We start from the raw sequence: 26,444 nt of genomic DNA on the forward strand, positions 1-26,444 counted from the left end.
AAAAAGTTCTAAAAACAAAAAAGGAAAGTAGGAAATATTCAAAGAAAATAATCTGAGTATTCTTTCCTGAACTGGAAGACAGGAAAATGCAGACAGAAAGGGTCCACTAACTCCTACCATGAGTGAGTCATCAAGGATTTCAAACAAGACATGACAAAGAAGAGCTTTCAGAAAGAGTAGTCAAACATTCGAATGTTAGAAGCGAGAACACAAGGAGTCTGAAGAAAATGGCTTCTGCCCTAAATTGCTAATAGCTAAACCACTGGCTAAGAGAGGGAAATCACTTACTCTTTCAGACATGCAGGGTAAGAAAAGGAAAAGACATGGAATTTAAACACCGCAAAATCTACTATAGAAGTGAAGTAGAGAAGCCACAAGCTTAGCCTGTGGTGGGCAGTGTGTCTGAAGAGCCAACATTCCTGACCACAACAGGGCAGCAGAGGATTGTAGGAGGACAGCAAAGGGCCACAACAGAGGGCACAACAGATGGATGTAGGGACAGAACCACAAAAAACAGGACAAGTGTTTATAGTTACTCAATCTGGGACAGCCAAGAGAGCCACAATTCTGCTAAACAGGCTGGGGTTAATTCAATAGTGTAAAGAACACTAAACAAACAAAAATACAAATATTATATCTTGGGAAAACAAAGTATTGTCCCTGGTGAAAAGACTATCTATCTATATTGGGGATACTGGGTATGGAATAAATTATTGTTTGGAACCCAGGAACTGAAAGAGCCCTAAGTAATAACTTCTGTATAAGAAGTCAAAACATGGTCAGGCAGTGGTGGTGTACGTCTTTAATCCCAGCACTCAGGAGGCAGAGGCAGGTGGATCTCTGAGAGTTCAAGGCCAGGCTGGTCTACAGAGTGAGTTCCAGGATAGCCAAAGCTATGCAGAGAAACCCTGTTTTGAAAATTCAAGAAAAAGCCGGGGCGGTGGTGGCACAAGCCTTTAATTCCAGCACTCAGGAGGCAGAAGCAGGCAGGTCTCTGTGAGTTCAAGACCAATCTGGTCTACAAGAGCTAGTTCCAGGACAGGCTCCAAAGCTACAGAGAAACCCTGTCTCAAAAAGAGAGAGAGAGAGAGAGAGAGAGAGAGAGAGAGAGAGAGAGAGAGAGAGAGAGAGAGAGAGAGAGAGAGAGAGAGGAAAAGAAGAGGAAAAAAGAAGTTGTCTGTGGTAATTTGAATGTAAACTGGCCCCCATAATCTTATAGAGAGAGGCACTATTAGGAGGTATGGCTTTGTTGGAGGAAGTGTGTCACAGTAGGGGTGGATTTTGAGGTTTCCTATGTTCGGGGTACTGCCCAATGTCTCAGTCAACTTCCTGCTACATGCAAGAAGTAGGACTCTCAGCTACTACTCCAGCACTGTGTCTGCCTGCATGCTGCCATGCTCCCCATCATGATAATAATGGACTGAACCTCTGAAACTGTAAGTGAGTCACCCTGACTAAATGTTTTCCTTTATAAGAGTTGTCATGGTCATTGTGTCTCTTCACAACAATGAAACCTTAACTAAAACAAAGTCAAAACATACTATGCACAAATAAGAAAGAATGACACAAGCCGGGCGGTGGTGGCGCACGCCTTTAATCCCAGCACTCGGGAGGCAGGATCTCTGAGTTTGAGGCCAGCCTGGTCTACAAGAGCTAGTTCCAGGACGGGCTCTAGAAACTACAGGGAAACCCTGTCTCGAAAAAACCAAAAAAAAAAGAAGAAAGAATGACACATGCATGTAATCTAGAAGTATAATGGTAACTACCAAAAAAAATTAAAGTGGTTCCCTCTAAGAAGGAAAAGCAAAAGAAGAAATGGGGTGAGAAAGGCAGAGAACTGTTTACTGTTTCTTATGGTGAGAGGTATAGCACTTTAGAATTTATGCATTTGTATTTTTAGGGAAAAAAATGTATTTTCTGAAGTGCCCAGCACACTCAAAACTAAAATACAATAGGACTCTTGAGTGTTTTATTTAAGCAGCATGAATGTTACTACCTTGAGGATCATCTGACAGTAAGTCTACTTTAAGGCCTCTCTACCCAATGCTCACATTGAAGGTTAGAATCAACTACTCCAATAAAAAGTACCTGGTCTTCAGTAAGATTCTCAGCATCCCAGTTGCTGCAACGAAGTAGAAGGGACTTGTCAAGTGGAAAGTTCAAAATAGTCTCAGCAAGTGATTTCAGGCTAAGCCCATTACAGAGTATATTGTTTCTACAAGAAATAAATAAAAGCATATATCAAAATGAGCAAATGGCATGAATAGAAAAATTTTTTAAATGGTCAATAAACAGAGGACAAATAAACAAAAGAAATCAAAGAAAGTGGTGATTTGCTATCAGATTTACAATGTTTTTTTTTTAAAAAAAACAAGTACATCTAGTATCAATGAAGCATAAAAATCAATTAGGCTCACATAAAATTTGTGAACTGAACATCTTTATGATCATTATGAAAACAGTTTAATAAGAAATAACTATCAAAATCTCAAATACAAAAATTCTCTGATCTAGCATTTCCTTTTCTGGTAGTTTAGCCAAAGGACAAAGATTCTTAAGTGGATGGATACTCACTGCAGCCCTATTTGTGGCAAGAATTGTAAACAGACTAAGAGTCCTTCAGTGGTACTCATGCCTTACTTTTTATATATGAATAAAAATGACAAAGCTATTGTCATCTAGGAGGTAAGGGTATAAAAACCAATAATTGTTTCTGCTCTTCTAAACTTTCAGATTAAGACTGCTACAGGGGGCTGGAGAAATGGCTCAGAGGTTAAGAGCACTTGCTGGTCTTGCAAAACCCAGATTTGGTTCCCAGCACCTATGTAGCAACTCACAACCATCTGTAACTTCAGTTCCAGGGAATTTAATACCTTCTCTGGCTTCCTCAGGAACTGCACGCATGTGGAGTATTATATGCATGCAAGGGAAACACTTGAACACAAACAAATAAATCATTTGTAAAAATTGGTGTGGGCTAACAAAAAGGATTCCATTGTTGATCTTCTAAAATCAGAGACTAACCAAGAAATACATGTAGAATTAGGAAAACACAGTGGGGCAGTAAGACGGCGCAGGGGTAAAGGCACCTCCCACCAAACCTGACAAATTGAGTTTAATCACCAATCCACAAGGTATAAGGAAATAATGGACTCGGGTAAGCTGTCTTCTAACCTCCACATGTGTACCTTGGAAGGGGGAGACTCCCCCCCCCCCAACCCACACACAAATAAATACAATTTTAAGTAAATAGAATGAAATTCACATACACAGAAAACACCAAGAGAGCAAGTGTGGTGGACAGTGGACATGTTTGTAATTCTAGGACTTGAGAAGTGGAGGCAAAAGATCAGGGGTTCAAGACCATCTTCAGCTCCATGGAGGTCCTGACCAGCAGGACTGCCTGAGACCTTATTTATTACTTCATTTAAAAGTTTAAATCTTTGGGCATGTATATGTATGTACATGTTTGTGCACATTCATGTAAACGCAGGTGTACATGTGCCATAGCATGCATTTGGAGGTCAGAGGTAACCTTGAATACCTGTCCTTATCTTCTACCTTGCTTGAGACAGGGTCTCTCTGCTGTTCACAACTGCATCTGCCAGGCTAGTTGATGCAGGAGCTTCCTGGGATTCTGTCTCCACCTCTCACATTATACAGGGGCCTTGGGATTTAGATATGCACTACCTCACGGACTTTATGTGGCTCTTTTACCCACTAAGTCATCTTCCCAGACCATGAGACCATGTCTTTTTTTTTTAAATACATATTTTTAATCCAACATATGGAAAGCAGAGACAAGAGGATCTCTGTGAGTTTGAGGCCAGGCTGGTCTATACAATAAGTTCTATACTATACAATAGTAAGGGCACATAGTTGAGAACCTGTCAAAAAAAAAAAAAAGTCCTAATGGACACACCTTTTTTTAAAAAAAGTAAAAAGTTGGCAAGAGATATAGTTTCAGGTTAGTTTATACAGCACTTTCCTAGCATGCATGGAGCCCTGGGATCAAGCCCCATCAGCACTAAAAACAACAACAACGTGAAGGAGCACTTGCCTAGCATGCACAAGGCCCTGGATTCAATCCCTGATAACAAAATGGTAACAAGGAAAATCAGTACATGAAAACAGACAGCATGTGACAATGGTCCAGAGTGGAAGTCACAGAGCAGCAGGCTGGCAGGCAAAGGCCCCTGCCAGTGTAACAGTATAGTTCTCTCACCACTGTGATGAGAAAGAACAGGAAGCCATCCCTTACCAAACAAGCAGTCAGTCAACAGTTACATCTCATTGCCCGAGACTGAAAACACAAAAAGGCCAGGCACACTTGAGTAAAATAAACAGCTTTTGGGCTGGAGAGATGGCTCAGTGGTTAAGAGCATTGCCTGCTCTTCCAAAGAAAGGTCCTGAGTTCAATTCCCGGCAACCACATGGTGGCTCACAACCATCTGTAATGGGGTCTGGTGCCCTCTTCTGGCCTGCAGACATACACACAGACAGAATATTGTATACATAATAAATAAATATTTTTAAAAAGTTTCATTCTTGTTCTGAAGAAAATACTCAATAAGTAAAATGCTTACCATATAACATAAGGACCTGACTTTGACCTCCCAGACTCCATGTAAGGGTGGGTGTGGCAGAATGCAGCTGTAATCCTGGTGCCAGGAGGCAGAGAGAGAGGCTTGTTGGCCAGTCCCTCTAGTCAAATCTGTCATCTCCAGACTGAGGAAGAGACTCCGTCTCAAAAAATAAAGTGAAGGCTGGGCAGTGGTGGTACACACCTTTAATCTCAGCACTCAGGAGGCAAAAGATAGGCATGTAGGACTCTGAGTTCTACCTAGTCATGGCTACATGGTGAGACCTTGTCTCAACAACAAAACATGATGAAAAACAATTGAAGAAAATACTCTACAGTGACCTCCAACCTCCACACATGCACGTGCATCCAAACACACATTCTTATTTCTAACCACAACTTGTATATTATCATTTCATGATAATATTCACCTTTGGCCTAATTCTCTTTTGGGGTGTTTTTGAGACAGGAGCTCATGATCTAACCCATGCTGGCCTCAAACTCATACTCTCCTGCCTCAGTCTCAGAGAATTCAATGCACTTTCAATTTACATACATTCATTTTAAGTGTCTCCAAGGGCACAGAGAGTATAAATGAGGGCTGTGGTTTCTGGAGAGATGGTTCAACAGTTAAGAGCATTTGATGCTCTTGCAGAGGACCCAGGTTCAGTTCCCAGCTCCCGCATAGTGGCTCACACCCCTCTGTAACTCCACTTCCAGGCGATCTGATGCCTTCTTCGGGCCTCCATAGACACAAACATATAGGCAGGAAAAATACTCATACATATAAAAATATAAATAAAGAAATAAAATTTAAGTAAGTAAATAATGGATGAGGACTGTGCATGTACCTGAGGAATTAAGTGTGACCCCCAAAAGATGGAATGAAACAGTTTCCACAGAAGAAAAGGCTAAGAAAAGAAGCCTCTCTCTCCAAGTCAAAGGCATGACTGACCATTATGTGGGCCTAAGGCTGGTTTGCAAATGCAAGTGCTGACCACAAGTCAGGTTTACCACAGGAGTGGTGAAGACTTGGGAAGTTAAACTGAGTACATAAATCAAAAAGGGAAAGCCCCCTACAACTCAGAACTCTGAGGTCAGGTCATTTCTGAAGAAAAGCCACAAATACAGACTCTTATGCTTAGTCTTCTGGATATAAAACAGATTTCACATGGGAAAAAAATAAACCCTATAGCTCCAATTTAGCCAGTGGGCTACTGGTTCATAACCACTTCTTCACAAGTGATTAGAGGTTTATCAAAAAAGAAATTTTAGCCAACCGAACTTTTCTCAGAGATTGGTACGTCTCCTCACGAGTTCAATAGGCATTTTCAAAGTATCGGTCTCCAGTAACTACAGCATGTACAATTTTTGCCCCACTACTACAGGCATCCTGACATGCATACAAACCATACCCCTGCTTCATGGCTAGGTAGCGGAGGTCCAGACACCCCCTTACAATGAGGCCATAATCCTGTAGAAGCTTGTTGGCATCTTCTGAGCATCCCACTCCTACTTTCAGGATGGTGCCATCTGCCAGGATGTCCAAGAGCGTTCTTGGTAGTGTTTTGCCTCCACAGATCAGCCTGGGCAAACGAACCAATGCACAGAAGCCACTCGGGGAAGCCATCTGTAGGAGTGACAAAGGACTGGCTTTGCCTTCCAAATTCACCTGGGAAAGAACAAAACAGCACAGTTCACATCCTTGCACAGCAGCACGACAAAGGAGGCTGACTAAAAAACAAACTAAGAAATACGTCCTTAGCTTCCCAAAGGAAGCGGCAGAATGGATTTGAGGTTAAATGCAAGGAGAACCTGTTCTAACAGAAATGAGGCCTTATTCAGCAGTCTGAATAAGCATCACAGGGCCAACTCCAGGCCCTGAAATCTGATCAGTCCATAAATAGTGACAGCTTACTCAGGAGCTCTGGGGCCCACACTGTCAGTCAGAGGAAACATGCTGGGCTCCAAAGGCTAAGAAAAGAGGCTAAGGGCAGAGTACTAAACGGCACCACACCTGAGTGCTCTGTTGCACATGCCCTTGTTTGCCTTATCAGCACTGTCTTAAAAGACAAGTTTCAAAAGGAAGTAGAGGCCAGGCAAGGGGTGCTTGCTTTTAATCCCAGCATGGGATATGGGGTTTGAGGCCAGCCTGATCTGCATATTGAGCTAAACCACCCAAAGCTATATATTGAGAACCTTTTTCAAAAACATAAAATAATGTGGAGCACAGCTCTGCCAGCATAAAGATCCTGGTGGGACAAAGTCACAAACAGAGTTTTATCAAAGAAAGAAACAAAGCACACATACTGAACATAAGGAAGGACTGCTATATCTTAAGAGAAGAAAATAACTATGCATATTATCTATATACTTAGAACAATGTTTAATCTTTTAGGGGTATGACCCCCCCAAAGGTAAGTCTGAGAAAATGTTGTCTCTAAAAATACATACAGACAACACTTGTTCCTGTTTTCAAGGGTTTAGAAAGGATTCCAAAAGCAATCTACAAAACAGACAAAACACCCAATAAATTCCTTCTCGCTTTTTAGGAAAAGAAACTTTCAGCCTAGCAACAGGTGCTGTCAGAGGTTCTGATCGTGCCTAGCCAATGAAGGGTGACCACACGATGTCGATGGATCAGAATGCAGCCTGGATGCTGAGAGAAAGGTATAAAAGGCTCTCCCCACTGCTGAATAAAGGAGTCTGCTGTTTGCCTTTTACCTGACTCCCAGTGTCTATGCTTTTGACACCATGTCTTCTCACCCTCTCCCTGAGTGAGCCTTTAGGACCGAGCAACAAACAACAACAACAAAAGGAACATGATGCCCACATTCCCAAGACTTGGGGTGGATGGATTTTGGTCATTCAGTGGGTTATATATGCTTGTCATCATTTAGGGGGGTTGGTTGCAAGTTTTTACTGGTCATATTCATGGAAAAAACTAAGGAGAGGAGGTTAGATTCAGGGATCTCTTTTCAAAAAGAAAATAGGGGGATATAGGAATGACAGAATAAAAGGGTAGATTATTGAATCTACTTTTAAACTAAAAACCAACTATTAATCTCAAATATTTTGCATTGGTATGGATTTTCTTATATTGATACAAATTTAAGGTTGTTTTTGTTATACCTTATGTCTCTATGCTTGTTTAAGGCATTTATGTATATTGATACAAATTTAAAGTTATTTTTGTTATAACATGCTATAAAATATTGTGAACCTATATAGTTAATTTAAAATTGTAATGTAAAGTTCTAGTCTTTGAAAGCTATTACTATAAACTATTTAGAATAATTAATAAATACAGGTTAGTAGTTATCTATAACAACCATACTTGTAGTCATGTTAGGTATGTTTTCAAGGTCAAATAGAGATATATTTTAGATAGGAAGGCGGTCTTCAAACACTTTAGAGATCTACTGAATAAGGCATTTAAGATGTTTTAATAGCATAAGGCATTTTATGACAGTGAGATATGTCTGCTCCTGGCAGCACCAATCTACTTTAGAGAAGATGATGGGCATCAAAGAACCTCCATATGAAGCCAGCCATTGGGGAACTGTCCTTGCTTTCCTTGACTGCTGACAATATGCTCTGCAAATTGGACAAGCAGGACACAAAAGACCAAATTTTGCCAAGACAAGATAGGACAGTTCTTCAAAATTCCTGCTTCACAAAAAGTCTGTCAGATATTCTAGGCCTATAAGTCAAAGATGGATGTCCCAGTGTTGCAGAAAAACCTTGGGTGACAATCCAGATAGCCAGCTTTCCCTGTCATTTCTATAGTTTTGGAAGTTGTCTGCTCTGCATTTCCTGTTTGCTCAGGTAATATTTTATCTTTCTCAGGTCTCTGATGTAATCAAAGACTAGATAGTTATACTTTTTTTGTTACCAAATTCAGAAAAGAAACTTACAAAAGAGGTATAAAATATATAAGGTTGCGAGATATAATAGATTAAGTTGTTTATCTAAGAAAATGTTTTAAGGTCTAAAATGATTTTTTTTAGGTTGGTGATACAAGCTATGATAGAAAGTGGTTTAGGTATAAAACTTTGGACTCACCAAGATAGGATAGACAATAGTTTCTTCAAATTTGCCAAATACAAATGGACTGGACATTGTGAATGTAATTCTTACCTGATAATTGTTCTACTGTATATAGCTTTACTGCGTTAGGGTTAATACCCTTCTTTTTTATTAAGAAAAAAAGAGGGAAATGTGAGATAATCTTTTTGTACACAATGAAGGCAAGGCACCTTCTGACTGGTTTAATAAAAGATCTGAATGGCCAATAGCCAGGCAGGAGAGAACAGGCGGGATTTCTGGGTAGACAGAAGAACTCAGGATTAGAATCTAGGTACACAAGAGATGCCAGCAAGACACAGAGGGAGTTGGACATATAGAATTGAGGAGAGATAAAGAACCAGGTAGCAGAGCATACATTAATAGAAACAGGTTAATTTAAATTATAAGAGCTAATTGGGAACAAGTCTAAGGTAAAGGCCAAGCTTTCATAATAAGTCTCCATGTCTGGTGTAGGAGGTCCTCCTGTATTTGTGTTGCTTTCATTGGTTGAATAAAGAAACTGCCTTGGCCTTTTGATAGGGCAGAACTTATATAGGTGGAGTAGCCTGAACTGGATGCTGGGAAGAAGGGCAGTGTGGCAGATGCCATGAAGCTCCTGCCCAAGACTGAGGCTGGTTAAAATCTTTCCAAGTAAGCCACGACCTCATGGTACTACACAGATTATTAGAAATGGGTTAAATCAAGATGTGAGAGTTAGCCAATAAAAGGCCAGAGATAATGGGCCAGGCAGTAATTTAATTAATACAATTTCTGTGTGATTATTTCGGGGGTTAGGCTAGCCAGGCAAGACGGAACAAAGGGGCCCCGAGCTCCTACTACACATGTCATTATTTGGGGGCTGGCAGTCCAAAGAAATTCAACGAGAAAGTCCAATTACACATGCAATCTTAACAACCTGAGTTTAATCTCTGGAACCCATGTAAAAAGCTAATGCAGCGCTACACATCTGCAATCCCAGCACTCCCATAGAGAGGTGAGAGGCAGAGATGGGAGAATCACCTGGAAATTCTTAGTGCAATTCTTTTGTTATATTGACTATTTTCTCTTTATAATCTTGGCCTCAAGTATGAAATATTCCTCCTCCCAGTACTTGTAACATTGTGTTTGATAAATACCTTTGATATTTTCCATGTCATTTTCTATGTATATGAGCTTGGTTTGTATGCCCTCTCTTCCTGCCAAGATTCTAAGTCTTTTAGGCCAGGGCCAAGCCTTCCATATCCCCAAAGTTTTACTCTAACCTTCACATGTATTCCATGGCACATATGCATTCACACACATACACATATGCATATGCAAACAACAAAAACACAAACTCAAGAAAAACAATCTCAAAGAAATGTCTGAGGAGCTAGGGCTAGAGCTCAGTTGGCAGAACAATCATCTAGTATGTAAAGTCCTGGTCCAACCCAGCACGGCACACAGAGGACATAGTAGCACACACACACACATAAATAATCTTTTCTTAAAAGTATTAACAAGCCAGTGGGGTAGTGTACATCTTTGATTCTAGTTCTTAGGAGGTAACGGTAGGAGAAGCAAAAGCTCAAGGTTATTCTCAGTTACATATATCAAGTTCAAAGTCAGCCTAGAACCTGCCTCAAAAAACAAACTGAAAACAAAAACTAAAATAGGTAGGTAGTTGAGATGGCAGGTTTTGTTTGTTTGTTTGTTTGTTTGTATGTTTGAAGACAGGGTCTTAATTTATAACCCAGGATGACCTCAAATTCACAATACAGCCCAGGATAGCCTCGAACTTGCTGTGGCCCCCTTCCCTTGGTCTCCCAGGGTGCTGAGGTTACAGGTGTGCACAAGCACACCTACCTAGCAGCTGGTACTGGATGAGCACTTGTATATTAAACTGCACTGAAGCCTTTATAGGGATTATCTACTTGATTACTTAGAAGTCACTGGAAGTAGGTGCCCATACATTCCTATTACAAAAAAACAAACAGATTTGGAAATGCTAATTATCTTGTCCAGTTTGGAGAATAATCAGTAAAAGTGAAACTCATGCAGGCCCACCTGACTCCAGAATAACAATTTTAAGATCACCCTATCTTGAGAGCATCAGCATCATCTGCTAAGTATACTTACAAGAAGTCAAGAACAAAGTGCTTCTCCTCTCAGCTTATTCTATTCTGACCACTCATGTCCTGACTGGGAAAGCTAATGAGATTCTTTTTCAGTCACTGCCTTTTAACTTACCCACTCACAGTCGATTCCAAGTACCGGAAAATCTGCCAACTCTCTTCGAAGGAAGGGCTGGATTTGATTCCACTCTGCCTCCTGAGATACTGTCACCACCTCTGCCTGGAGTATCCTCTCTTCCCATGAAGTTCTGGGCACTCTCAGGGCACCAAAGGGTAGCTGGGCAGCTTCTGGAGGGGGCCACTCCCTCCTACCAGGCGCTTGCTGTTGCTGCTGCTGTTGTTGCTGTGGTTGCTGCTGCTGCTGCTCCACTCTGCTTGTCTTTCTCCATCTGCGCTGGATGCCTTTCCACAGCACAAATCCTCCCATGGCCACACCCAGAAGGGCGGTCACTGTCAAAGCCATTAAATTCTGTCTAGACATCTTCAACCTTTCACTAATCCCACAACCTGCAAAACAAATGTCAAAAATATGCTTACATATAAAATACAAACTTAAGTACAAACAAGTTTTCTCCTAAAGTTTAAATCTCTGTACCCACAAACTGAAAAAACTGATATAAATTTTGATACAGACCAGTTAGTATTGTGATTTTTCCATTTTTATAGTTTTATTTTTTGAGATAGGGTCTCATGTAGCCCAGACTTACTTAAACTTATATAACTAGGGGTGATCTTGAAATCCAGATCCTCCTCTAAGCGCTGAAATTATGGGTGTGTACCATCAGAGCTGGTTCATCTTTATACTTGTTTATCCCATTTCTATTTCCACCCTTGCTTCCACAAATTCACCTGCACTCTGCCAATTGCTTAAGACTCTCTTAATAATACAAAATGGAATCAAGAGTAAAGGCTGGCAAGACTGCTCACTGGATAAAGGCACTTGTTGGCAAAACTAATGACCTAAGTTCAATTCCTCAGACCTACATAGTGAAAGGGGAACTGACTTCCAAAAGTCTCCCCTCTCTGTCTCTGACACACACACACACACACGCATGCATTGAATAAATTTAATTTAAAAAACTATGGACTGGGTTATAGCTCAGTGGTAGATGGTTTGCCCAACATATTCAAAATCCTAGGTTTAGTCTCCAGTACTGAAGAAGGAAAAAACCTATGGTGGCATACACCTATAATCCAAGCATTTGGGAGGCAGAGAAAAAAGGATTAGGCACTGTCTCTAAAAATTGGGAGAGCACAAGACTGGAGAAATAGCTCAGTGGTTAAGAGTATTACTCTGGTAGGAGACCAGAGTTTAATTCCCAGCACCCATACTGGTGACTCATAACCACCTGTAATAGCTCTCAGGAATCGGACACCTTCTTCTGGTCTTCATAGGCACTCACACACACATGAACATAAAAACTGAAATTAGATCATTTTAAAAATGGTAGAACACCAGCTAGGCAGTGGCAGGGCACACACCTTTAATCCCAGCACTTGGGAGGCAGAGGCAGGCAGATCTCTGAATTCAAGGCCAGCCTAGTCTACAAAGTGAGTTCCAGAATAGCCAAGGCTACTCAGAGAAACAGTGTCTCAAAAACCAAACCAACAAAAGGTAGAATACTTGCTCTAAGAATGAAGCATCATATAGAAAAAAATGAGGCTGGAGAAATGGCTCAATGGTTAAGAGTGCCTACTGCTCTTCCTGCAGAAGACTTGAGTTCAGTTCCCAGTACCCATGCTAGGAGGCTCTCAGATTCCTGTAACTCCATCTCCAGGAGGATCTGATTCTAGGTACCTGCACCTGTACATATGTGTACAAACCCACATGTATATATACAAAAAATAATTAAATAAGTTTTACATAATTTTTAAAGGCTCAACCTAAGTTGGTTGGCAGGAAAACTGTTTTATCCTTTGAGAAGTGTGGGTAGCGGATGGAGTGGAGGAGCCAGGGCTCAAGTAAACCCATTTCTGTTTCTGTTTGCTCCAGAAGCCTCAGTAGTTCTCCATAAGGAATTGATTTAGTTACTAGAGGGTAAAGTACAAAAGAAAAGGGGATTATAAAAGAAAAAGAATCAGATGGCCCTTAGATACTCAAGATATCCATAAAAAGCTTTCAAACTGACATGTCCACACAGCAGGAAACTTAATACAAACAAACAAGGCAAGACACAAAACAGTCCTCTCCGCTGCTTTATCACAGGCTTTCACCAGGCATGCCTGTGGGATGTCAGAGGAGCAGCAGGAGGCAAGTGACTTAAGGAGATCTGTCCACCAGAATGCACTGCACTGATGGGTGAATCTCAGATAGACAAGGCCCCAAAGGTTTCAGCTCCAGAAGGTCTCTTGCTACTGCTGTGCCTTTACATGTTTGCTGCTTGTCATCTCTCTGGTATCTGGCATGGTGTGCATGGGTGTGGGGAGGTCCTCACTGCCTGTAATGTAGTGTGATTATCTCATGGAAATACCCAATCTAGTGTGGTGCGGGATAATTGTCTGTATTCTGTCAATCATGTTTTAAATAAACCCTGATTGGCCAGGCAGGAAGTATAGGTGGGACAACCAGACAAGGAAGTAAAGGTGGGGAAATGAGAACAGGAGAATGCTGGGAAGGAGGAAGGCCATTCCTCCTCAGTCCTGCCCAGATCACCGAAGAAGCAGGATGTGACTTACCCATCTGAAAAAGGTACTGAGACATGTGGCTAACATAGATAAGAATAATGGGTTAATATAAGCTGCAAGAGCTAATAAGAAGCCTGAGCTAATGGGCCAATCAGTTTATAATCTTATGGAGATCTCTGTGTGATTTTCTTTGGGGGCTTACCGACTGTGGGAACTGGGCAGGACAGAAACCCCAACAAGCAGGACCTCATGTTACACTAGTGCGCGTTTTTACCCGTGGACTATTATTAAAATGATTTCCTCTCAAGCTGTACTGTTAAAGTGTTGCCCCATCCCTGATAAAGCAATGGCTACAGGGGATAGAAAATAAGAACAAGGAAACATCACACAGCTCGGATTTATACAAATAAATCTAAAAAATATTTGATTAAAAAAGTAAGTAAGCAAACAGACATTTAAAATACAAAAGAACTGGGCTACAGATCAGTAGTATAACACTTGCCTCAAATCTGCAAGGTCCTAGGTTCAATCCCCACTACTGGCAGAAAAAAGTAATAATAATAATAATAATAATAATAAAAACTTTTAAGATGGGTACTCAGTAGATGGTTGCCCAGTGTTTAACTGTAAACATTTAAGAAAATTTAATTCACAGACAGCAAGAAGGGATGGATCACCAGGTATTAGTAGAAACACACAAAGCCCATCACCAGGCATCAGAAACACACAAAACTCACTAGAAAGGGAGTAAAATTCAGTCAGTGACCAGAAGGCATACCAGGCCCAGAACCAGGCTGTCTTACCTACTGAGGAAGGACAGTCAAAGTCATCAGCCATGGACACAATGGGACACGAGGTGGGGTGCCCCTGACTATGACCAGACCTAAAAGTGTTCACACTCTGGCCCATGCCAGGCTGAGGTTATTAAAAAGCCAGGTGGTGGTGGCGCACGCCTTTAATCTCAGCACTTGGGAGGCAGAGGCAGGTGGATCTCTGTGAGTTCGAGGTCAGCCTGGTCTACAAGAGCTAGTTCCAGGACAGGCTCCAAAGCTACAGTGAAACCGTCTTGGAAAACAAAAAAAGAAAGAGTGGGGGGAGAGAAGTCCCTAAGGAGAGGACAGATACTCAAGTTTGTACTTAAGACAAACTTGCAGGGCCCAAGTTCATAACATTCTCATTAAAAAGAAAATCCAGAGCCAAGGACCTAAATTAAGACTAGTTCAGAACTGGGGAACTCTGTTAATGTAGCATCGCCATGGAAGCGATATACAGAGTCCATGTGCTTCTAACACAGAAAACATGTAGAACTTCTGGGGAAGACCAGTGGCTGGAATCAAAACAAAACTCGAACGAAGGACAGTAAAAATAGGAGCTGGGCATGACAGCACACACCTGTTATCCCAGAACTATTAAGACTAAGACAGAACAGCAAGTTTGAAGCTACCCTGAGTTACCTACCAAATTCCAGACCAGCTTGATTTATAGAGAGAGATCCTGTCTCAATACATACACACACACACACACACACATAGTTGCTAAGGGTGTTGTGGAATATTATTTTAAGATGTGTTACATTTGTTTATGTTGTGAAACATTTGTTTAATGATGCAAAGATGTGTTGTCTTCTTTTATGCTGCATTTGTTTAACTCTGTGAAGCTGTGTTACTTAGCCTGCCTAAAATACCTGGCTGGTCTAATAAAGAGCTGAACGGCCAATATCTAGGCACGAGAAAGGATAGGCAGGGCTGGCAAGCAGAGAGAATAAATAAAAGGAGAAATCTAGGAAGAGAGGATCGGTGAGAAGTGAGAAAATGGAGAGGAAGACATCAGGGGCCAGCCACCCAGCTACACAGCAAGCCACACAGTAAGAAGTAAAGAAAGGTATATAGAATAAAGAAAGATAAAAGCCCAGATGCAAAAGATAGATGGGATTTTTGTTTTGTTTTGTTGTTTGTTTGTTTGGTTTGGTTTTTATTTTGAGACAGGGTTTCTTTGTGTAACAGCCCTAGCTGTCCTGGAACTAGCTCTTGTAGACCAGGCTGGCCTTCAGTTCACAGAGATCTGCCTAAGAGATCCGCCTACCTCTGCCTCCTGAGTGCGAAAATTAAAGGCATGCACCACCAACGCCTGGCTAGATGGGATAATTTAAGTTAAGAAAATCTAGCTAGAAATAAACCAAGCTAAGGCTGGGCATTCATAAGAAAGAATAAGCCTCTGTGTATTTATTTGGGATCTGGGTATGGTCTCCCCAAAAGTGTTAAGAGCAAAAAGTAAAAATACCAACTACATAATAGAGCCGGGGTCCCCAGATTACTTTTCCATATCCCAAATGACCTAAGGACTCCTTTAAAACCCCATCTTCCACAAGGCACACCCCAATAGTGCTACACTGGGGTCTACTCCTTCACCACATGAACCTTTGGAAGAGGCCACATCCAAACAACAGTAGCTGTTTTCTAAAAACATGAATTCAATGTAAACCTAACTTTTTAAAACCTTTTTTGAAAATAAATTGGCTACCAAGACATCCCCAAAAGACCCTAAGAACTGGAGAAAATATATGCAAGCCACATATCTGCTAAAGGCATGCATTTAGAATATAAACTCTTACAACTCAATAATAAAAAGACAAATTAACTAATTAAAAACATGATTAAGACTATGAATAGAGATATGAAAGACAATTGAGCAATGGCCAAATAGCACATGAAAAGCTCCTCAATATCATTAGCCATCAGGAAAAATGCAAATCAAAACCACAATGGCCTAATGGCTCTCAAAAAGGCAGATAATAAAAACTGGCAATATTGTGGAGAAATGAGAAACTCTCACACTGTCAGTGGGAATGCCAAATGGTGCGGCTGCTTTGGAAAACAGCCTGGCAGGTCCTCGACAGTTAAGCATAAAGACACCACAGGCCTCACATTTCCACTACAACCACACAGAAGGGAAGTGAACACATCCATAGAAAGTGCAGACCAGCACTGTCTGTAACAAGCCCAAAGTGGAAATAAGTCAAAAGCCTCTTAACTGACAGACACATAAAACATCTTACTACAGGTTGAGTTGAGCTGTGTCTACCAAAAAAGTATGTTGAAGTTCTACCCTCAGAACCTATGCCTATACCCTTGTTAGGAAATGGGGCCTTCCAACATTATCAAGATGAAGTCACAGCAGGTGTGGTGCATGCCTTTAATCCCAGCACTTGGGAGGCAAAAGCAGATAGATTTCTGTGAGCTCCAGGACAGCCAAAGCTGAAGAAACCCTGTCTCAAAAAGATAAAATGAGGTCATACTGATGTACAGTGGGCCTTAATCCAGTGTGACTGGTATCCTACAGGAAAAAGGAAAAAAAAGACAGAGGGAGACGCAAATGTGAGAGACACATGGGAAAGAGGCCAGAAGATGGAGGTGGACACTAAGTCACGCAAATCAAAGTCAAGGATCTTCAGCACTAGTAGCTAAAAAGCAACGAGGGATTCTCATCCCCAGCTCCCCACCGTGGAGACAGTATAATCCTCCTTCATCCTTAATTATGGACCTCTCATCTCCTGAACTGCAGAACTGATTTCCATTATTTTAAGGCATCCAGTTTGTGTGCTCTGCTACTGCCGTCTTAGGGATAGAGAGATGCTCTGTGGTTAAGTGCACTTGTTCTTTCAGATGATCTGAGATGATGATGACTTCCAGCATCCATATCAGGTGGTTTACCCCCATAAATCCAACTCCAGAGGATCCAATACCCTCTTCTGGTTTTGTAGGCATGTGCATACAATACACACACACACACACACACGCACGCACACGCACACACACCCAGTGTTTTTATGGGTTTCCTGAGTATGCAAATAAGTAGGTCGCTGACTCTTGTGTCTTCTCTTGGTCTTTTTCTTCTGTTTGTCTTGTCCAACTTCGTTTTGATGGTTTCGTTTTTATCTTATTTTATCTTGTTATATTTTATTATTATCCCTTAGAAGCCTGTTTGTTTTTCAATGAGCGACAGCAAAGGAGTGGATCGGGATGGTAATGGAGGTGGGGAGAAATTGGGAGGGGTAGAGGGAGTTGAAACCATAATCAGGATATATTATGTGAGGAAAAGAAAATCTATTTTTAATTAAATAAGAAAATAGCACTAGTTGCTTCTCCAGAGAACCTAAATTTGGCTCCTAGCACTCCCTTCAGGCAGCTCAAACCGTCTGAAACTTCAGCTCCAGAAGATCAACGCTTAAGACAGAATGCACTCACACGGATACATATAAACAAAAATAAATCTTGACAGGCGTGGTAGAACAAGCTTTTAATCCTAGCACATGGAAGGCAGAGGCCAACAGATATGAGTTCCAGGCTAGCCAGGGCTACACAGCGAGACCCTGTCACCACCACCCACCGCCCACTCCAAAAAGTTAATAAAAACAAGAACAGTTTTTGTGTTTCCAAGGAGGAGTTATATAAGGGAATTTGCGTCCAATCATATAGCAAAAGCTTATAAAAGCTTGGGCTGTCTGAATTTTAATGAACAGATGTCAATTTTGAATAAATAAGGTTTAAAGTTCTAGTTTGCTTTACCCCGCGGAATGCCGGCTAACGGCCCGGCTGCAGTGTGCGCCGGTAGGTGCCCGGGTGGGGAGCGTCCCCGAAGCCGGGAGGAACGGCGGTGGGGGCTGCTTTTTAACTGACTGGGTCAGGAAGCCTCGAAGGGAGGGTGGAAGCTCCTGACGAGAAGCCGGGCGGATGGAAAGGGGCGGCCCGGGAAGGCTTAGGGACCAATGGCGGGGTGAGTCCTCCCCGAACCCGAGGGCTCAACCGCCCACACCGAGTGAAGGAGCAGGAGGCCGCGCCTCAGGGCGGGGAGAGGGGCAGGACCAACAACGGCCGGGGACCTGCGGAGCCCAACAGTCGCCCACGCGCAAAGTGCTGCCTCCAGCATCACGAGACTCTCGCGCCACACTGGAAACCCCTCTCCGGGCACACGGTCCCAGAGGAGACTTGGCCAACCCGAGTCTCGCTTACCTGCGGCCTCCAGCCTCGCCCGAACACCTGCGGCACCTCACGCTGACAGCCTGGAACCCCCGAGGCGGCCTGGCCGCACCCACCCGGATGCATAAATGCCGTAGCCACTTCCGGCCGAGTGGCCGGCCAGGAGGATGTAATCCCCCACCATGGCGTGTGCCTATGGGCCGCGCCATTTTGTACGGAAGCCTGTAGGGCCGCCGTTTCCGCCCCAGGTTCTCTGTTAGAGGACAGGTTACAGTTGCAAAGATTTAATTTCTTTAGAAAAGTGGTGCTTTCTGAGATGGCGCTTTTGTCTTTTGGTTTTGAAGGAAGAAGCCTACTGAATTTTCACAAATTCAATATAAGACGTAATTTTTCTCTTTTACCTTGGGTACTGTTTTTCTACTACATTAATTTTCTTATATTCGGGCTGGGAAATAAGAAAGCTGTTTAAAGAATATGCTCTTCATTAAAATTATATATTATGGCCATTAATAATTTATACCATTTTTTTTTCTTTAATGTGGTTTGCCTCCATGTATACCTGTCCACCACATGTGTACCTGAAGAGGCCAGAAGAGGGCGTTGGATCTATTCCTCCCTCCCCCCGGAACTGGAGTTATAGAAGGTTATAAGCCACTGTATGGGGGCTGGTAACCTAACCTGGGTCATCTAGAAGAGCAGCCAGTGCTCATAACTGCTAAGCCATCTCTCCTGTCCCTTATATCCTTGTTTAGAACAACCACAATATTGTCTGTATATGAAGCCATTCATTTAGGATTGATGGGGGTTTTTTTTTGGGGGGGGGGGTTGTGTACCATACTCTGGTCTCCAATTCTCAATATGTAACCTTGAATTCTTGATCCTTCAGCTTCCACGTCCCAAGTGCTAGTCCAGGCAGGCATGTGCCACTGCACCCTGTTTATGCAGTGGTGGGGATGAAACCCAGGCAACGGTGGTGAATTTGAGGCCAGCCTGAGTTTTATAGGAGACCATATCTCAAGAAAGGAGGAAGAGTTGCTTCTATAAACTTTAATGTTTTCTGTCCACTAAATAAGCTGTGGAGCTAATTGGAAACATGCACACGCACACACAAAATGTTAGAAGTGAGAAAGAATATCTTCTTTTGAAGAGGGGAATTTGGGGAAAATGTCTATAATAATCTTAGACTTCACAAAGTTCTTAGACTGATGGTGATACTCTCACCCACCACACAAAGGCACAACTCACTGAACAACCATGGGCTAAATCAACCCTCTTGTTCTTGAGGGAATCACTCAGGGTTGGAGCTGAAGATGTGTGAATAAGGAAAGAGACTAGACTATCCAAGGCTCTGCGTAAGGTGATGTGACACCTGTCTATAATCCCAGCACTTGGGAGGAGTAGGTGTAAGCAATGCAGTTGGCAGTTGGGAGCCAAGGAATACCACAGGTCACTGTAAGCATAGCAGCTTAGAGCCCTGCTCCAGGGAACAGTTTCCTTAATGTAACAGCTCTACTCCAGCAGGGGCGGGTTTCCCCAGCGAAGTTCTTCTTGGGTCCTGGAGTGTAACAACTCTGCCAGTGAAATGGTGCCTGCTCTGCTCTGGCAAAAGTCATTACTTCTCTCCTCTGTAGCTCCTGCTCCATTCCAGGGAAGGAAGGTCTCACCAAACTTTATTCAAGAGTTTTATTGGGAGAGAAGAATCCAGGAAAGTGTCTGCCTCTGGCAGGGTGGAAAAGGCAGCAACAAACTGAACAAGTGCGGGGCTTATAAGGGCTCTTAGGGGTGGAGTTTTTCCAGGGAGAAGATTTTTAGGGTGGGAATTGGTCAGATTTCAGTTCCTTGAGCTCAGATAGTTTAGATCTTGCGCTCAGGGACTGGTAGCTTTTCTAAAAAGCTCAGGGGTTGCTTGGTTTTTTGCTTAGCTGGTCAGGGCAGATTTGGCTCTGGTTTCCAGACCAAAATGTTTCTTTCATTGGCCCTTTTTAGCCTTTTGACTTTAATTTCAGGGCCAAGGCATATTTCTTTCACTGGCTCTGATTTTAGGGCCAAAGTGTGTTTCTTTGGCACTGGTTTCAGGGTCAGGGTGCGTTTCTTTCGTTCTGGGTTCAGGCCTAAAGTATTTCTTTCACTGACTTGAGTCTCAGAGACAGGGTGGGTTTCTTTCACTGGCTCTGGTTTTGGGGGTGTGTGTGATGATGATATGTCTTTAACTGGCCCTTTTACCCTACAAAGACGACACCTGAAGATCAGAAGTTCAAGGCCATTTGCTGTACTAATAGTGAATTTGAGACCAGTTTGGCCTACATGACAGACTTTGTTTTAAAAAGGTAAGTAGTGGGGCTAGAAAGATGGCTCAGCCATTAAGAACGCTGACTGTTCTTCCAAAGGACCTGGTTCAATTCCTAGTACCCACATGACAGCTCACAACTGTCTGTAACTCCAGTTCCAGAGGATCCCATGGCCTCTCTGACCTCCTTGAGCACCAGACATACTGTATATGGTACACAGACTTACATAAAGACAAACAACCATATGCATAATGTAATAAAAGGAAAATATTTTTTGAAAAAAGGGAAGGAGGGAGAAAGAGAGGTAAGAAAGGAAGGAAGACAGACTCAGAGAAGAATCAGCAAATCTAAACTTCTTGGGAGGAGAGTCAATCTATAGAAGAGAGATATTAAGGAAAAGAGAAAAGTTTAAGGTGTTTGGTCTGCCAGAGACAAAGTTCAGTAAAGTCTCAGTCATTCTGTACTAATTTTGTCCCAGCGGATTCTTTGGAGGAATTTAAATACAGAATTCTGAATCCAGCTTTGCAAAAACAAAAAACAAACAAAAAAAACAACACAAGGCCATTTCTAGATCTGCTGGAGCTAGAGGGTGAAGAGTAGACAGGTGACAGGTAAGTCACAGAAGAAACACACAGCAAGGGACTCAGATGAAGGTGCTTGATTGAAGCTGGGTGTCAGGTTACAGGTCAGCTGCCTGTTATAAACGCTCTTGGGAGATGGAGGCTGGAAGACCAGGAGTTCAGCCATCCTCAGGCATATACGAGAGACCCTGTCTAAAGCACGTGCGCGAGCGCGCGCGCACGCGCGCGCGCACACACACACACACACACACACACACACACACAGAGAGAGGGAGGATAAGGAAGAGGAGGGAGGGAAGAAGGAAGGGAGAAGAGGGAAAACCACACACAATATATTTCTTTCTGAAACAAGTGTTGTTAATGCTCCTTTTTTAAAAAAACATTTATTTATTTATTTATGTGTTTATGTATGTATGTATGTATGTATGTATGTATTTATTCATTATGTATACAATATTCTGTCTGTGTGTATGTCTGCAGACCAGAAGAGGGCACCAGACCTCATTACAGATGATTGTGAGCCACCATGTGGTTGCCAGGAAATTGAACTGAGGACCTTTGGAAGAGCAGACAATGCTCTTAACCACTAAGCCATCTCTCCAGCCCTTGTTAATGCTCCTTAAAGGACAAGTGTGGTACATACCCATAATCCCAGCCCTGGGGAGGCTGAAGCAGGAATTTTAAAAGAGCTACTCTGGTTTATATATCAAGTTCCAGACCAGCCAGTATGACATAAGCAAGACCCTATCCCAATCATGCCCCGCGAAGTGCATTAAACACATAAAGCTTCAAGGTAGGGGACTGGAGCGATGATTCAGTAGTTATAAGCATTTGTTACTCTTACAGAGGATCCTGGCTCAATTTTTAGCACCCACATGGGAGTTCATAAACATGAAACTCTAGTTCCAACACTCTTTTCTGGCCAGCAAGCTCCACCCGGGTGATTTTCTTGTCTCAGACTCCCACAGTGTTGGAGTCACAGGCGAAGCCACACCCAGTGTAGGCCAGTGATGGATATTTGAATTCAAGTCTTCGTGTTTTCACATCAAGTACTCTTTACCCCCTGAGCCACTTCTTCAGCCCAGAGTCATTGTCTAGGGGAAGCTGCAGCCAAAGGAGTACTTAAAAGTAGAAAACTCCGCTTCCCCTCCTCCCATTTATCGGCTTCTATGGGAACTATACTTTTCTTTGTGCTGTTGAAAAATTCTGAAGCCTTACGAATTACTGGAAAACTGAGATAAATACAAATAGTTATTTTCAGACAGTCAAATAAGTTCCATTTGGTGAGTTTCCAATGACACCCCTCTCCCCACTGTGCAATAGACTAAGTTTTGTACCAACAAAGGAAACTGACTTCCTATCTGGGATTGTAGTGGCCCAGTAGAATCCTTGCTTCCCTCAGATGATGCCCTAGCTGGAATCCCCATGGTGCCAAAGTGAAGTGGGGGATGGATAGGGGAGGGGACGGGAAAGGGAAAGGGAAGACGAGGAAATTTTATTTCAGCATTGCTGAATGGTTTATATATTTGTCTGGCCTATGCATGTTCCTTTGAACTCATTGTAACATTATCTCCAGGTTCTCTCATTCATTAGTGAGTTAAATAAAAATTGTTGAGCCATATTCATTCCATGTGTACATGAGAGTCATGATTTTACCCTTTAAAATTTCTTTTCTCTTTAATAGGTACAATTTAAATATTCACTTTTGGTAGAATTTATTTATTTTCTAACCACAAGTAGGACTTTTTATTTATCACTCTAAAAATCTGTATTTTAGGGCTGGAGAGATGACTCAGTGGTTGCTCCTCCAGCACCCACACTCATGTGCACATACCCACACACACATATATATAACTTAAATCTTTTAAAAATAATAAATATCAAAATCTGAATTTTAAACAGATTCTTGGACTAATGTTACAGCTCATTTAACTTTAGCACCTGGGACTGAAGAGCTAACTCAGTGGTTGAGAGCACTGGCTGTTCTGCAGATGGTCCAGATTCACTGCCCAGCACCCACGCTGCCTCTCAGGTCTCCTAACTCCAGCTTCTGGGATTCCAACACTCTCTTCTGCCCCCTGCTGGTACAGCATGCATGCGCATATGTGCTTGCAGACAGAACACTCAAACACGTAAGATGAAAATAAATAAACATTAGAAATACCTGAAGCTCTGGCACCATCCCATCACTAGCAGCTTTTCCTGAACTACCTGGAGTTTACTCCATTCAAACCTGGGCATCTTTCGTGATTACTTGTCTAGTAAAAACAGTGAGGGCACATCTGGCAAACCTCTCTGTCTTCCCCAGTGCTGTCCGCAGGCAGTTTATTAGCTACTTCTCTGAAGTCGTTTGCACCCCTGGGGTTATGATTTCCATCATCTTCCGTATCTGGCAGATCTGCTGTTGCTGGAGGGGGTCTCAAGTATACGGTGTTGTTTGTTTTAAGTAAAAACCAACACAGAACAGATGAAGTAAAAAACGTCAATTGTCTTGACATCCACAAGAGAGTCAATTTTTGGGCTGCTAATTTCTGATCATGGAATACATTTTACCTAGGCAGCACATTTAAGAGTCATGCCACGGAAGCCAATCAGATGGTTTGTGTCCTGAACATGCTCAGGAATTAGCTCTAATTTTCTTTTTCTATTTCAAAAAAAGAGTTTTATTTGGCTAGGCAGTAATGGCACACATCTTTAGTCCCAGCATTCATGAGGCAGAGGCAGGTGAATCTCCGAGTTCCAGGCCAGTCTACAAGAGAGAGTTCCAGGATGGCCAGGGTTACACAGAGAAACCTTGTCTTGAGAAAAACAAACAAACAAAAAAAAGAGTTGTTTATGTATATGGGTGTTTTTTTTTTCTGCATTTATATCTGCGCACCAAAAGAGGGCATCCAACAGTTGTGAGCCACTATGTGGGTGCGGGGAATTGAACTTTTGGTAGAGCAGCCAGTGCCCTTAATTGCTGAACCATCTCTCCAGGTCCAGCTTGAATTTTCTAAATGCAACTTCACTGTTCCGTACCTCCGGAAGGTTTACCCCAAACACACAATCTCTGAAGCCACCAGATAGAATTTTGGTGTTTTTCATCTTTGGGATTAGTGTTTTGTTCTTTTTCTTTTTCTTCAGTATTTGTAATATCAAACCCAGCCAGCACTTTCATAGCACGCCAGTCTTCCTGGGGTTGAGGTACCTTACTTAATAGTACACATAGGACCAGGGAATTGAGAGGGGTGTATCTGAACTGTTTAAGGAGGATCCTTCAATTTGGCTCACTGAAACTCACAAGAATTCTTTGGGTTTGTGAAAACAGAAGTTTTAGACATATGCATTGTATAAACAACAGCATAATTATGTCAGAATGACTGTGACATTTTTGTACAATAAAAAGTATTTTTGAGACTATGGAAGGCAGCATGAGAAATTTGATAACTTGTATTTGTCCTCATACCTTTATAACTTGCAGGTCTTGTATTTGTATCTTACTGAAATTTGTTTGGCGAGGTTGTTCTTTTAAACTGACAAAAACCTCTCAGATGTCAAACTGCATCAGAGATCTTTGAGAAGGATAAATTTTTACTTGAGTTACGGATTTAAAAACAACAGAGAACTTATTTGGTTGGCACCTAGGGCTACTCTTCAAGGTCCTCCATGGTCACTGAAGATTGTATTTGCCTTTTGTTATTTAGTGCAGGGTCTGCCAGGCTCCAGAAGATCCTGTGGGCTAAAACATCTATAGGAAGACAAGCCTACTTTGACCTGAGCAGCTAGTCTGTAGAGTCCAGTGATTCTGTCCACGTCTGGAGATCTTCAGTTTATATGAAAGGAGTTTTGCCCAGTGGTCAGTGCTTGGCAGTTGAAGCAAATTGCCGATGGATGTTGTTCTGTGCCCATTTGTCTTCTGTCTTCTTTGGAGGAAATAGAGTGCTGCTGCTAGGAGCCAACCTGTCTCTTTTTGTTATGAAAAGTTTTTTAATAATTAAATATTTAAATGCCATATTCCCCAGATCTCTGAACAGTTGAGGGCAGGTAAAACTACAGTATAGAATCTGCCTGGAGAGCTGGGTCTGAGCTTGACTGTACTGGCTCTCAACTTAACAGGTAAGATTTACATTTGTAAAAAGACAGAAAGAAGAAAAAACTGCTTGCTATAGAAAGTTAACAGCAGAACTGACAATAGTAGAGAACATCTTAATATATTTTAAATGAGGGTTGGATTAAATATAAAGTATTTTTGTAAGAGACTTAAAAGTACATACCAGTTTAAAACAAGAGACTTATTGTTTTTGTAGTCTGAAATGAGATGCAATGAACAGACAATTATAACATGAAACAGTAAATAGGTGCATTTAAGTTACATGTATGAACATACACACAAAGTGAACAGAAATTGGGTGAAGTGGATGTCTTGGTGGGCCCTACTAAAGGCATGCCACGGCACAAAACACACATGCAATAGAGTCAGCAAGAGGAATGTAGAGACAAAAACCTAAGTAAACCAGTGGACCAGGCAGGGTATACTTCAGTAAAGATGGCAGGACTTGGTCACCTGACCTGGCTATTAGTTAAGATGGTGGTGAAGTCACCTGACCTCAGTTAAGATGGCGGTAAGGTCACCTGACCTAAGTCAAAATGGCAGTGGTCACATGTTGTATGGAAAAGTCACTCAGTTAAGATGGCAGTGAAGTCACTCGACCTCAGTTAAGATGATGGTAGGGTCACCTGAGCTCAGTCAAAATGGCAGCAGTCACATGATATATGGAAAAGCCACAATTTTGAGCTGCAGGGAATTTAAGGTTAATAATAAAAGAGACATAGAGGGGTGATCCACCCTGTCACTGAGCTGCCAGGCCACAAGCCGCTGTAGGAAGCAAGAGGCTGGAATTGAAAACAGCTGCCTCATGGATCCAACCATTCTTGTTGGCAGCAGTAGCAGTGGCAGGGACAGTTTGAGGAAACTCCTTCCATTTGCCTGTGCTCTGACAGTAGTCAGAAAGCTGCCATAGAAAGTGGAGCTGGCAGGGCTGGAGAGATGGCTCAGAGGTTAAGAGCATTGCCTGCTCTTCCAAAGGTCTTGAGTTCAATTCCCAGCAACCACATGGTGGCTCACAAGCATCTGTAATGAGGTCTGGTGCCCTCTTCTGGCCTGCAGGCATACATGTAGACAGACTATTGTATGCATAACAAATAAATAAATATTTTTTTAAAAAAAA

At 42.2% G+C, this 26,444-nt stretch overlaps 1 protein-coding gene across 1 annotated transcript in view; it reads right to left on the bottom strand.

The window, feature by feature from the left end:
- Exd2 (exonuclease 3'-5' domain containing 2) overlaps positions 1-18,541 on the bottom strand; it is a 31,050-nt gene extending 12,509 nt beyond the window's left edge. Inside the window, exons 1-4 of the mRNA XM_038336695.2 lie at positions 18,399-18,541; positions 10,880-11,271; positions 5,998-6,254; positions 2,089-2,215 (exon numbers count right to left, since the gene is read on the bottom strand). Of these exons, the coding sequence (XP_038192623.1) occupies positions 2,089-2,215; positions 5,998-6,254; positions 10,880-11,245 (750 nt within the window). The 5' untranslated portion in view covers positions 11,246-11,271; positions 18,399-18,541. The remainder of the gene's footprint in view (positions 1-2,088; positions 2,216-5,997; positions 6,255-10,879; positions 11,272-18,398) is intronic.
- Positions 18,542-26,444: the final 7,903 nt, after the last annotated feature.

The sequence above is a fragment of the Arvicola amphibius genome, chromosome 7, assembly GCF_903992535.2.
Source record: "Arvicola amphibius chromosome 7, mArvAmp1.2, whole genome shotgun sequence".
NCBI lineage: Eukaryota > Metazoa > Chordata > Mammalia > Rodentia > Cricetidae > Arvicola > Arvicola amphibius.